This window comes from Salmo trutta, chromosome 32 (assembly GCF_901001165.1).
Source record: "Salmo trutta chromosome 32, fSalTru1.1, whole genome shotgun sequence".
NCBI lineage: Eukaryota > Metazoa > Chordata > Actinopteri > Salmoniformes > Salmonidae > Salmo > Salmo trutta.
The window spans coordinates 41711795-41725478 of NC_042988.1; the positions used below are offsets into that span (position 1 = coordinate 41711795).

At 42.6% G+C, this 13684-nt stretch overlaps 1 protein-coding gene across 2 annotated transcripts in view; it reads right to left on the reverse strand.

The window, feature by feature from the left end:
* LOC115171932 (WD repeat domain phosphoinositide-interacting protein 1) overlaps positions 1-13684 on the reverse strand; it is a 30622-nt gene that overhangs the window by 4563 nt on the left and 12375 nt on the right. For both annotated transcript variants that reach the window (XM_029729184.1, XM_029729183.1), the window contains exons 4-11: positions 11055-11151; positions 10835-10932; positions 9848-9940; positions 7361-7431; positions 2728-2835; positions 1483-1561; positions 1206-1291; positions 752-859 (exon numbers count right to left, since the gene is read on the reverse strand). In XM_029729184.1, the coding sequence (XP_029585044.1) occupies positions 752-859; positions 1206-1291; positions 1483-1561; positions 2728-2835; positions 7361-7431; positions 9848-9940; positions 10835-10932; positions 11055-11151 (740 nt within the window). The remainder of the gene's footprint in view (positions 1-751; positions 860-1205; positions 1292-1482; positions 1562-2727; positions 2836-7360; positions 7432-9847; positions 9941-10834; positions 10933-11054; positions 11152-13684) is intronic.

Sequence of the window (13684 nt, forward strand, 5' to 3'; positions counted from 1 at the left end):
GAATTGAATAGGTTGCAGATGACAACAGAAATACTAGGTCTGGTATTGAATAGGTTGCAGATGACAACATAAATACTAGATCTGGTATTGAATAGGTTGCAGATGACAACATAAATACTAGATCTGGTATTGAATAGTTTGCAGATGACAACATAAATACTAGATCTGGTATTGAATAGTTTGCAGATGACAACAGAAATACTAGGTCTGGTATTGAATAGGTTGCAGATGACAACATATATACTAGGTCTGCTATTGAATAAGTTGCAGATGACAACAGAAATACTAGCTCTGGTATTGAATAAGTTGCAGATGACAACAGAAATACTAGGTCTGGTATTGAATAAGTTGCAGATGACAACAGAAATACTAGGTCTGGTATTGAATAAGTTGCAGATGACAACAGAAATACTAGGTCTGGTATTGAATAAGTTGCAGATGACAACAGAAATACTAGGTCTGGTATTGAATAAGTTGCAGATGACAACAGAAATACTAGGTCTGGTATTGAATAAGTTGCAGATGACAACAGAAATACTAGGTCTGGTATTGAATAAGTTGCAGATGACAACAGAAATACTAGGTCTGGTATTGAATAGGTTGCAGATGACAACAGAAATACTAGGTCTGGTATTGAATAGGTTGCAGATGCTGGTTTTCCAGATGTCACTTTCAGCAGTTTGTTTGATTAGCAAAGCAGCTGTAAAGGCTTCTGACCTCGATTGACCTCTGACCTGAGATGACCTCTCACCTGTGTTTCTGAGCCAGGACACACTCTCCTCCATCCTGAGGGTCGACGTTATAGATGAACAGCTGTCCGTCGGAGGAGGCCACCAGCAGACGAGGAAGCTTCTGGATCCTGACAGACAGACACAGGGACACAGCCAGCCATGACACCCTCACACCCAGTGGAATAGAACATACAACACTATCATTTATGGCCATTACTCTAGGATCAGGTCAGGATGATCTACGATATAGTATTTTAAACTGTGTAATTCAGTCTACTACTGTCTACTACTGTGTACTACTGTGTACTACTGTCTACTACTGTGTACTACTGTCTACTACTGTCTACTACTGTCTACTACTGTCTACTACTGTGTATAACAAATAGAAGACCAAAACCTAATGAGACAAAAAACCCACACCAACTCCCTATACAGTACACACACACACACACACACACACACAGGGAGACTCACGTGGCGAGGGTACAGACGTTCCTCTGCCCGGCCACTAGGAGGCGTACAGTGGCAAAGGCTCTTTCCTGACTCATCACTCCAGACACCTCAAATGCAATCAAAGTGTATTGTCATATGATAGGATACAGCCTAGTGTATACAGTACAATGTCATGCTACTTACAAGATCTCCTCTCAGTACAGCAAGTAAACAAATATTTGAAATAGTATTGAATAAGACGAAGCATAATATATAAACATGCAGGGAACAAGAAAGAAAAGGCCAATAAGACAGACACCTGGGCTGGGAGGTAGCTGCTGGCTGCAGAGAACATCTTCCCTACGTAGGATCCCCAGGTAGGACACTCCTCCTCTCCACTACACAGAGAGAGACAGGGAGATGCACAGAGAGAGACAGGGAGATGCACAGAGAGAGACAGGGAGATGCACAGAGAGAGACAGGGAGATGCACAGAGAGAGACAGGGAGATGCACAGAGAGAGACAGGGAGATGCACAGAGAGAGACAGGGAGATACAGGGTTAGAGAGACAGGGAGATACACAGAGAGAGACAGGGTTAGAGAGACAGGGAGATACACAGAGAGAGACAGGGAGATACAGGGTTAGAGAGACAGGGAGATACACAGAGAGAGAGACAGGGTTAGAGAGACAGGGAGATACATAGAGAGAGATACAGGGTTAGAGAGATACACAGAGAGAGACAGGGTTAGAGAGACAGGGAGATACAGGGTTAGAGAGACAGGGAGATACACAGAGAGAGACAGGGTTAGAGAGACAGGGAGATACACAGAGAGAGACAGGGAGATACACAGAGAGAGACAGGGTTAGAGAGACAGGGAGATACACAGAGAGAGACAGGGAGATACAGGGTTAGAGAGACAGGGAGATACACAGAGAGAGACAGGGAGATACACAGAGAGAGACAGGGTTAGAGAGACAGGGAGATACACAGAGAGAGACAGGGAGATACAGGGTTAGAGAGACAGGGAGATACACAGAGAGAGAGACAGGGAGATACAGGGTTAGAGAGACAGGGTTAGAGAGACAGGGAGATACACAGAGAGAGACAGGGAGATACACAGAGAGAGAGAGGGTTAGAGAGACAGGGAGATACACAGAGAGAGACAGGGAGATACACAGAGAGAGAGAGGGTTAGAGAGACAGGGAGATACACAGAGAGAGACAGGGAGAGAGAAAGAGTGTGTGAGAGAGGGGGGATAAAGAGAGAGAGATAGTGGGATAGAGAGAGAGAGATAGGGGGATAGAGATTCTTTATTTAAAAATGTATGAAATGTATGCATTCACTACTGTAAGTCACTCTGGATAAGAGCATCTGCTAAATGACTAAAATGTAAATGTAAAAAAATAAAACAAAGAAACACAGTTTACACACTGATGTTGGTGTGGTGCTGGAGATGATGAATATGAAGTAGTTTCAGATAGGGGGGATAGAGAGAGAGATGTATGACGGCTTGCCAGGTTGGGGGTGACTCCTATGTGTGTGTGTGGTGTGTGTGTGTGTACCTGGGTCCGTGCTGTTCCAGTTTGAAGATGTGTACGGTCTCAGTGTTGCTGGAGGCACAAAGGAACTGGGCGTCAGGACTGAAGGACAGGGAACTGATATTGACGTACCTGCAGACACACACACACACACAGACACACACACACACACAAGTTATTATAAGTCTCTTCTACACTCATACTGTTAGTAAGAACTTAATTACACAAATTAGGTTATCTAGCTATGAAAGAAGCGTTTGAAACATTTCAGCGGGCCTTTCCTTTGCCTGTTCTATCACACATTGTCATAATGAGAGATGTGTCATTATAAACCTGTCTTCAGTCTGTTCTAATGTTGTCATAATGAGAGATGTGTCATTATAAACCTGTCTTCAGTCTGTTCTAATGTTGTCATAATGGGAGATGTGTCATTATAAACCTGTCTTCAGTCTGTTCTAATGTTGTCATAATGGGAGATGTGTCATTATAAACCTGTCTTCAGTCTGTTCTAATGTTGTCATAATGAGAGATGTGTCATTATAAACCTGTCTTCAGTCTGTTCTAATGTTGTCATAATGAGAGATGTGTCATTATAAACCTGTCTTCAGTCTGTTCTAATGTTGTCATAATGGGAGATGTGTCATTATAAACCTGTCTTCAGTCTGTTCTAATGTTGTCATAATGAGAGATGTGTCATTATAAACCTGTCTTCAGTCTGTTCTAATGTTGTCATAATGAGAGATGTGTCATTATAAACCTGTCTTCAGTCTGTTCTAATGTTGTCATAATGAGAGATGTGTCATTATAAACCTGTCTTCAGTCTGTTCTAATGTTGTCATAATGGGAGATGTGTCATTATAAACCTGTCTTCAGTCTGTTCTAATGTTGTCATAATGAGAGATGTGTCATTATAAACCTGTCTTCAGTCTGTTCTAATGTTGTCATAATGGGAGATGTGTCATTATAAACCTGTCTTCAGTCTGTTCTAATGTTGTCATAATGGGAGATGTGTCATTATAAACCTGTCTTCAGTCTGTTCTAATGTTGTCATAATGGGAGATGTGTCATTATAAACCTGTCTTCAGTCTGTTCTAATGTTGTCATAATGGGAGATGTGTCATTATAAACCTGTCTTCAGTCTGTTCTAATGTTGTCATAATGGGAGATGTGTCATTATAAACCTGTCTTCAGTCTGTTCTAATGTTGTCATAATGAGAGATGTGTCATTATAAACCTGTCTTCAGTCTGTTCTAATGTTGTCATAATGAGAGATGTGTCATTATAAACCTGTCTTCAGTCTGTTCTAATGTTGTCATAATGGGAGATGTGTCATTATAAACCTGTCTTCAGTCTGTTCTAATGTTGTCATAATGAGAGATGTGTCATTATAAACCTGTCTTCAGTCTGTTCTAATGTTGTCATAATGAGAGATGTGTCATTATAAACCTGTCTTCAGTCTGTTCTAATGTTGTCATAATGAGAGATGTGTCATTATAAACCTGTCTTCAGTCTGTTCTAATGTTGTCATAATGAGAGATGTGTCATTATAAACCTGTCTTCAGTCTGTTCTAATGTTGTCATAATGGGAGATGTGTCATTATAAACCTGTCTTCAGTCTGTTCTAATGTTGTCATAATGAGAGATGTGTCATTATAAACCTGTCTTCAGTCTGTTCTAATGTTGTCATAATGTGAGTCTACTACTCTACATTCCAGATATATGCTTGTCTCCCCAACCTGGACATGACATCTATGGGTACAGCGTTGTCAGTGTTAATTATAGTGCTGTTTGAGGTCAACATCTTTCAAGATATTTCCACCCTCAGGTTGGTGTTGTCATCCGTGTAAATGAAACCTGCTTTTACAGCTGATCAAGAGTAGATTTAACTATTTGACAATCAATCCGTATAACTGAAGAAAGTATTTCCTTGTTTACCACTAGGTGGTAATTTACATATTTTATAAATGGAAAACTCATGTTGATGTAGCTTGCTCTAACAGTTTTCATTTCCAATTTATGTAAAACATTAATTACAACTTGTCTTAAAAAGTATGGTCATTTCTTATCAAGATTGGGGGTGAAATATCCCTGACCTGACCATATTTGGGGGTGAAATATCCCTATCCTGACCATATTTGGGGTTGAAATATCCCTATCCTGACCATATTTGGGGTTGAAATATCCCTATCCTGACCATATTTGGGGTTGAAATATCCCTATCCTGACCATATTTGGGGTTGAAATATCCCTATCCTGACCATATTTGGGGGTGAAATATCCCTATCCTGTCCATATTTGGGGGTGAAATATCCCTATCCTGTCCATATTTGGGGGTGAAATATCCCTATCCTGACCATATTTGGGGGTAAATATCCCTATCCTGACCATATTTGGGGTTGAAATATCCCTATCCTGACCATATTTGGGGTTGAAATATCCCTATCCTGACCATATTTGGGGGTGAAATATCCCTATCCTGTCCATATTTGGGGGTGAAATATCCCTATCCTGACCATATTTGGGGGGTAAATATCGCTATCCTGACCATATTTGGGGGTGAAATATCCCTATCCTGACCATATTTGGGGGTGAAATATCCCTATCCTGACCATATTTGGGGGTGAAATATCCCTATCCTGACCATATTTGGGGGGTAAATATCCCTATCCTGACCATATTTGGGGGTGAAATATCCCTATCCTGTCCATATTTGGGGGTGAAATATCCCTATCCTGTCCATATTTGGGGGTGAAATATCCCTATCCTGTCCATATTTGGGGGTGAAATATCCCTATCCTGTCCATATTTGGAATGTGTAACTAAACCAAGCCAATCGTGATTAGATTAAATAATCTCACATTTTAATGATATGAAAAGGTAATCTAGTAAAGCTTTTTCAAATGGGACATTATTTAAAGTTTGAATGCCTACTACCACTGTATTGTTATACTGTATACACAGACTCCTTCTACAAGTATTTTACATTCATCAGCCTTACGGTTTCCCACAAAACATTTTCTTTTTTTAAATGTTTAACCTTTATTCTTATTTACAATAACGGCCTACCCCGGCCAAACCCGGACGATGCTGGGCCAATTGTGCGCCGCCCTATGGGACTCCCAATCACGGTCGGATGTGAGCCTGGATTCGAACCAGGTTAATTCATTGGGGGCGGGAACAGAGAACCTTGACGAGGAAATGTGCAGCCGTCTGGTACCAGCATGAGATCAGCTAAATCACTGGATTATTCTAGTGGGTTTTACGTTGCTAGTTCATCAGGTGTGTTTTATGTGTTCTGTTAGTCCTGTTCATCAGGTGTGTTTTATGTGTTCTGTTAGTCCTGTTCATTAGGAGTGTTTTATGTGTTCTGTTAGTCCTGTTCATAAGGTGTGTTTTATGTGTTCTGATAGTCCTGTTCATTAGGTGTGCTTTAAAGGTGTGCTTTATGTGTTCTGTTAGTCCTGTTCATAAGGTGTGTTTTATGTGTTCCGTTAGTCCTGTTCATAAGGTGTGTTTTATGTGTTCTGTTAGTCCTGTTCATTAGGTGTGTTTTAAAGGTCTGTTTTATGTGTTCTGTTAGTCCTGTTCATAAGGTGTGTTGTATGTGTTCTCTTAGTCCTGTTCATGAAGTGTGTTTTATGTGTTCTGTTAGTCCTGTTCATAAGGTGTGTTTTAAAGGTGTGTTTTATGTGTTCTGTTAGTCCTGTTCATGAAGTGTGTTTTATGTGTTCTGTTAGTCCTGTTCATTAGGTGTGCTTTATGTGTTCTGTTAGTCCTGTTCATTAGGTGTGTTTTATGTGTTATGTTAGTCCTGTTCATAAGGTGTGTGTTCTGTTAGTCCTGTTCATAAGGTGTGCTTTATGTGTTCTGTTAGTCCTGTTCATAAGGTGTGTTTTAAAGGTGTGCTTTATGTGTTCTGTTAGTCCTGTTCATAAGGTGTGCTTTATGTGTTCTGTTAGTCCTGTTCATAAGGTGTGTTTTATGTGTTCTGTTAGTCCTGTTCATAAGGTGTGTTTTATGTGTTCTGTTAGTCCTGTTCATAAGGTGTGTTTTATGTGTTCTGTTAGTTCTGTTCATTAGGTGTGTTTTATGTGTTCTGTTAGTCCTGTTCATTAGGTGTGTTTTATGTGTTCTGTTAGTCCTGTTCATGAAGTGTGTTGTATGTGTTCTGTTAGTCCTGTTCCTTAGGTGTGTTTTAAAGGTGTGTTTTATGTGTTCTGTTAGTCCTGTTCATTAGGTGTGTTTTATGTGTTCTGTTAGTCCTGTTCATAAGGTGTGCTTTATGTGTTCTGTTAGTCCTGTTCATAAGGTGTGTTTTAAAGGTGTGTTTTAAAGGTGTGTTTTATGTGTTCTGTTAGTCCTGTTCATAAGGTGTGTTTTATGTGTTCTGTTAGTCCCGTTCATTAGGTGTGTTTTATGTGTTCTGTTAGTCCTGTTCATTAGGTGTGTTTTATGTGTTCTGTTAGTCCTGTTCATTAGGTGTGTTTTATGTGTTCTGTTAGTCCTGTTCATGAAGTGTGTTGTATGTGTTCTGTTAGTCCTGTTCATTAGGTGTGTTTTATGTGTTCTGTTAGTCCTGTTCATTACAGTAGATGTAGACTATGTTGTGTAGTAAAGTGTGTTTATACAGTTTATGTTGTATTGTGTGAACTCTGACCTCTTCATCCCTCTGCGGAACTCAAACAGACGCTGTCCCTCTGGGATGGAGAACACACGGATTACAGTACCCTGGAGAGAGAGCGGGAGGGAGGGAGGGAGGGAGGGAGAAGGGAGGGAGAAAGAGAGTCAGTCCCTCACAGTCAGGGCTGTCTAAATAGAGGGAGGGAGAAAGAAAGAGAGTCAGTCCCTCACAGTCAGGGCTGTCTAAATAGAGGGAGGGAGAAAGAGATTCAGTCCCTCACAGTCAGGGCTGTCTAAATAGAGGGAGGGAGAAAGAGATTCAGTCCCTCACAGTCAGGGCTGTCTAAATAGAGGGAGGGAGAAAGAGATTCAGTCCCTCACAGTCAGGGCTGTCTAAATAGAGGGAGGGAGAAAGAGAGTCAGTCCCTCACAATCAGGGCTGTCTAAATAGAGGGAGGGAGAAAGAGAGTCAGTCCCTCACAGTCAGGGCTGTCTAAATAGAGGGAGGGAGAAAGAGAGTCAGTCCCTCACAGTCAGGGCTGTCTAAATAGAGGGAGGGAGAAAGAGATTCAGTCCCTCACAGTCAGGGCTGTCTAAATAGAGGGAGGGAGAAAGAGATTCAGTCCCTCACAGTCAGGGCTGTCTAAATAGAGGGAGACAGAGAGTCAGTCCCTCACAGTCAGGGCTGTCTAAATAGAGGGAGACAGAGAGTCAGTCCCTCACAGTCAGGGCTGTCTAAATAGAGGGAGGGAGAAAGAAAGAGAGTCAGTCCCTCACAGTCAGGGCTGTCTAAATAGAGGGAGGGAGAAAGAGAGTCAGTCCCTCACAGTCAGGGCTGTCTAAATAGAGGGAGGGAGAAAGAGAGTCAGTCCCTCACAGTCAGGGCTGTCTAAATAGAGGGAGACAGAGAGTCAGTCCCTCACAGTCAGGGCTGTCTAAATAGAGGGAGGGAGAAAGAGAGTCAGTCCCTCACAGTCAGGGCTGTCTAAATAGAGGGAGGGAGAAAGAGAGTCAGTCCCTCACAGTCAGGGCTGTCTAAATAGAGGGAGACAGAGAGTCAGTCCCTCACAGTCAGGGCTGTCTAAATAGAGGGAGAAAGAGATTCAGTCCCTCACAGTCAGGGCTGTCTAAATAGAGGGAGACAGAGAGTCAGTCCCTCACAGTCAGGGCTGTCTAAATAGAGGGAGAGAGACAGAGAGTCAGTCCCTCACAGTCAGGACTGTCTAAATAGAGGGAGACAGAGAGTCAGTCCCTCACAGTCAGGGCTGTCTAAATAGAGGGAGACAGAGAGTCAGTCCCTCACAGCCAGGGCTGTCTAAATAGAGGGAGACAGAGAGTCAGTCCCTCACAGTCAGGGCTGTCTAAATAGAGGGAGACAGAGAGTCAGTCCCTCACAGTCAGGGCTGTCTAAATAGAGGGAGACAGAGAGTCAGTCCCTCACAGTCAGGGCTGTCTAAATAGAGGGAGAGAGACAGAGAGTCAGTCCCTCACAGTCAGGACTGTCTAAATAGAGGGAGAGAGACAGAGAGTCAGTCCCTCACAGTCAGGGCTGTCTAAATAGAGGGAGACAGAGAGTCAGTCCCTCACAGTCAGGGCTGTCTAAATAGAGGGAGAGAGACAGAGAGTCAGTCCCTCACAGTCAGGACTGTCTAAATAGAGGGAGACAGAGAGTCAGTCCCTCACAGTCAGGGCTGTCTAAATAGAGGGAGACAGAGAGTCAGTCCCTCACAGTCAGGGCTGTCTAAATAGAGGGAGACAGAGAGTCAGTCCCTCACAGTCAGGGCTGTCTAAATAGAGGGAGACAGAGAGTCAGTCCCTCACAGTCAGGGCTGTCTAAATAGAGGGAGACAGAGAGTCAGTCCCTCACAGTCAGGGCTGTCTACATAGAGGGAGACAGAGAGTCAGTCCCTCACAGTCAGGGCTGTCTAGCTAAATAAAGTTATCTTTATTTTATTATTATAGTGTCATGCCTCTTCAGGATGCCCCACCCACGTGGGCTTATAATACACTATGTGCTGTAGCAAAATACATCTATTACTAGTCAAGTACTGAATGTTGTGGACATAGCCAGGGCCTAACTGCAATAGTACTGAATGTTGTGGACATAGCCAGGGCCTAACTGCAATAGTACTGAATGTTTTGGACATAGCCAGGGCCTAACTGCAATAGTACTGAATGTTGTGGACATAGCCAGGGCCTAACTGCAATAGTACTGAATGTTGTGGACATAGCCAGGGCCTAACTGCAATAGTACTGAATGTTGTGGACATAGCCAGGGCCTAACTGCAATAGTACTGAATGTTTTGGACATAGCCAGGGCCTAACTGCAATAGTACTGAATGTTGTGGACATAGCCAGGGCCTAACTGCAATAGTACTGAATGTTGTGGACATAGCCAGGGCCTAACTGCAATAGTACTGAATGTTTTGGACATAGCCAGGGCCTAACTGCAATATCCAGGTAAGTTGTCAAAAAGCAGCTCTGGCCTCCCGTCACTAGGGGCAGCTGTCCTGGTAGTGCTTACCCTCTCCGAGGCGCTGGCCAGCTTGGTGCCTGACGAGTTGAAGGTGAGAGCAGCCAGGGGACTGTCATGGGCCGGGATCATTGTCACAGTGCTCTGAGAGATAGAGAGAGAGAGAGAGGATGATTGACTGCTTTACATGGGACTGCAACACAATTATACCACTGAGTCATAAAACAGAAACATGGTACTACTGCCATATATAACGACTTGTTCAATGTAGCCGCTACAGTAGTACTGACAACCAAGCTATAGAGCACAGTACAGTAGCAGTACAGTAGTAGTACGTAGTAGTACAGTAGTATAGTAGTACAGTGTATAGTAGTAGTACAGTAGTAGTATAGTAGTACAGTAATATAGTAGTACAGTAGTAGTACATTAGTATAGTAGTAGTATAGAAGCAGCAAAGTAGTATAGTAGTAGTACAATAGTAGAGTAGTACAGTAGTAGTACAGTAGTAGAGTAGTACAGTAGTAGTGCAGTAGTATAGTAGTAGTACAAGTACAGTAGTATAGTAGTAGTACAGTAGTAGTACAGTAATATAGTAATATAGTAGTAGTAGTACAGTAGTAGTACAGTAGTATAGTAGCAGTGCAGTAGTATAGTAGTAGTACAGAGTATAGTAGTAGTACAGTAGCAGTGCAGTAGTACAGTAGTATAGTAGTAGTACAGTAGTAGTACAGTAATATAGTAGTAGTAGTACAGTAGTAGTACAGTAGTATAGTAGCAGTGCAGTAGTATAGTAGTAGTACAGTAGCAGTACAATAGTATAGTAGTTTTGTAGCAGTGCAGTAGTATAGAAGCAGTACAGAGTATAGTAGTAGTACAGTAGCAGTACAGTAGTACAGTAGTAGTACAGTAGTATAGTAGTATAGTAGCAGTAGTACAGTAGCAGTACAGTAGTATAGTAGCAGTTGTATAGTAGTAGTACAGTAGTAGTATAGTAGTAGTATAGTAGCAGTACAGTAGTATAGTAGTAGTAGGCCTTACCAGGTTGTTGGCATCATAAACTATGATCTCTCCGATGGTGGAGCTGCCTGGGTAGGCCAGGTACGAGTTGGAATGGTTGATGGACAGAGCACACAGACCTGAACAGAACAACCATGTTCCTTTCAGTCCACAGAAAGACAGCTTCTGCTTTTCCCATCAGAAACCCATAGAGCAGCAGACCCACTGGTTTGGGAAACACTGTTCTGTACACTGTGTTTACCTGAGGGGTTGGAGGGCGTGTTGAGAAGGGTCTTCAGCAGCTTCATGTCTTTGATGTTGTGGATGTACACTGACTCCTCCAAACACACCACCAACCTCTACAGGGGGAGGGAGGGAGGGTAGGAGAGAGAGAGAGAGAGAGAGAGAGAGAGAGAGAGAGAGAGAGAGAGAGAGAGAGAGAGAGAGAGAGAGAGAGAGAGAGAGAGAGAGAGAGAGAGAGAGAGAGAGAGAGAGAGAGAGAGAGAGAGAGAGAGAGAGAGAGAGAGAGAGAGAGAGAGAGAGAGAGAGAGAGAGAGAGAGAGAGAGAGAGAGAGAGAGAGAGAGAGAGAGAGAGAGAGAGAGAGAGAGAGAGAGAGAGAGAGAGAGAGAGAGAGAGAGAGAGAGAGAGAGAGAGAGAGAGAGAGAGAGAGAGAGAGAGAGAGAGAGAGAGAGAGAGAGAGAGAGAGAGAGAGAGAGAGAGAGAGAGAGAGAGAGAGAGAGAGAGAGAGAGAGAGAGAGAGAGAGAGAGAGAGAGAGAGAGAGAGAGAGAGAGAGAGAGGGAGGGAGGGAGGGAGGGAGGGAGGGGGAGGGGAAGAGGAAGAGGGAGAGGGAGAGGGAGAGAGAGGTGACTGTTAGTATGTGAATTGCGCTGATCATTTCCTGGCAGGTTATCCTGTCACCATGTCCTAATTAAGTGTTCAAAATCAATAGCTGCTGACAACAACGTCTCTACATGGTCTCTATATGTATGTCTCTTACTGAACAACAACGTCTCTACAACGTCTCTATATGTATGTCTCTTACTGAACAACAACGTCTCTATATGTATGTCTCTTACTGAACAACAACATCTCTACATGGTCTCTATATGTATGTCTCTTACTGAATAACAACGTCTCTATATGTATGTCTCTTACTGAATAACAACATCTCTACATGGTCTCTATATGTATGTCTCTTACTGAACAACAACGTCTCTATATGTATGTCTCTTACTGAACAACAACGTCTCTACAACGTCTCTATATGTATGTCTCTTACTGAACAACAACATCTCTACATGGTCTCTATATGTATGTCTCTTACTGAACAACAACGTCTCTACATGGTCTCTATATGTATGTCTCTTACTGAACAACAACGTCTCTATATGTATGTCTCTTACTGAACAACAACGTTTCAACAGGAACTTGAGTTGACAGTTGGTTCAATGGATATTATATTACATCTCTGGGAAGTGTAAGACACCTTCACTGTTCCAAATACACCTGTCTGTCTGTCTGTCTGTCTGTCTGTCTGTCTGTCTGTCTGTCTGTTCAACTGTCCATGTATGTATGTATGTATGTATGTATGTATGTATGTATGTATGTATGTATGTATGTATGTATGTATGTATGTATGTATGTGTGTGTGTGTGTGTGTGTGTGTGTGTGTGTGTGTGTGTGTGTGTGTGTGTGTGTGTGTGTGTGTATGTATGTATGTATGTATGTATGTATGTGTGTGTGTATGTGTGTGTGTGTGTGTGTATGTATGTATGTATGTATGTGTGTATGTATGTATGTATGTATGTATGTATGTATGTATGTATGTATGTATGTATGTATGTATGTATGTATGTATGTATGTATGTATGTGTCCAATCTATATCCATCCCCTGTGTGTACTGTACCTGTCTGTTGAGTCTGGCAGAGAGGATGTTACTGTAGTTCTGTTACCTGTCTGTTGAGTCTGACAGAGAGGATGTTACTGTAGTTCTGTTACCTGTCTGTTGAGTCTGACAGAGAGGATGTTACTGTAGTTCTGTTACCTGTCTGTTGAGTCTGACAGAGAGGATGTTACTGTAGTTCTGTTACCTGTCTGTTGAGTCTGACAGAGAGGATGTTACTGTAGTTCTGGTACCTGTCTGTTGAGCCTGACAGAGAGGATGTTACTGTAGTTCTGTTACCTGTCTGTTGAGTCTGACAGAGAGGATGTTACTGTAGTTCTGTTACCTGTCTGTTGAGTCTGACAGAGAGGACGTTACTGTAGTTCTGGTACCTGTCTGTTGAGCCTGACAGAGAGGATGTTACTGTAGTTCTGTTACCTGTCTGTTGAGCCTGACAGAGAGGATGTTACTGTAGTTCTGTTACCTGTCTGTTGAGTCTGACAGAGAGGATGTTACTGTAGTTCTGGTACCTGTCTGTTGAGTCTGACAGAGAGGATGTTACTGTAGTTCTGTTACCTGTCTGTTGAGCCTGACAGAGAGGATGTTACTGTAGTTCTGTTACCTGTCTGTTGAGTCTGACAGAGAGGATGTTACTGTAGTTCTGTTACCTGTCTGTTGAGTCTGACAGAGAGGATGTTACTGTAGTTCTGGTACCTGTCTGTTGAGCCTGACAGAGAGGATGTTACTGTAGTTCTGTTACCTGTCTGTTGAGTCTGACAGAGAGGATGTTACTGTAGTTCTGTTACCTGTCTGTTGAGTCTGACAGAGAGGATGTTACTGTAGTTCTGGTACCTGTCTGTTGAGCCTGACAGAGAGGATGTTACTGTAGTTCTGTTACCTGTCTGTTGAGCCTGACAGAGAGGATGTTACTGTAGTTCTGGTACCTGTCTGTTGAGCCTGACAGAGAGGATGTTACTGTAGTTCTGTTACCTGTCTGTTGAGTCTGA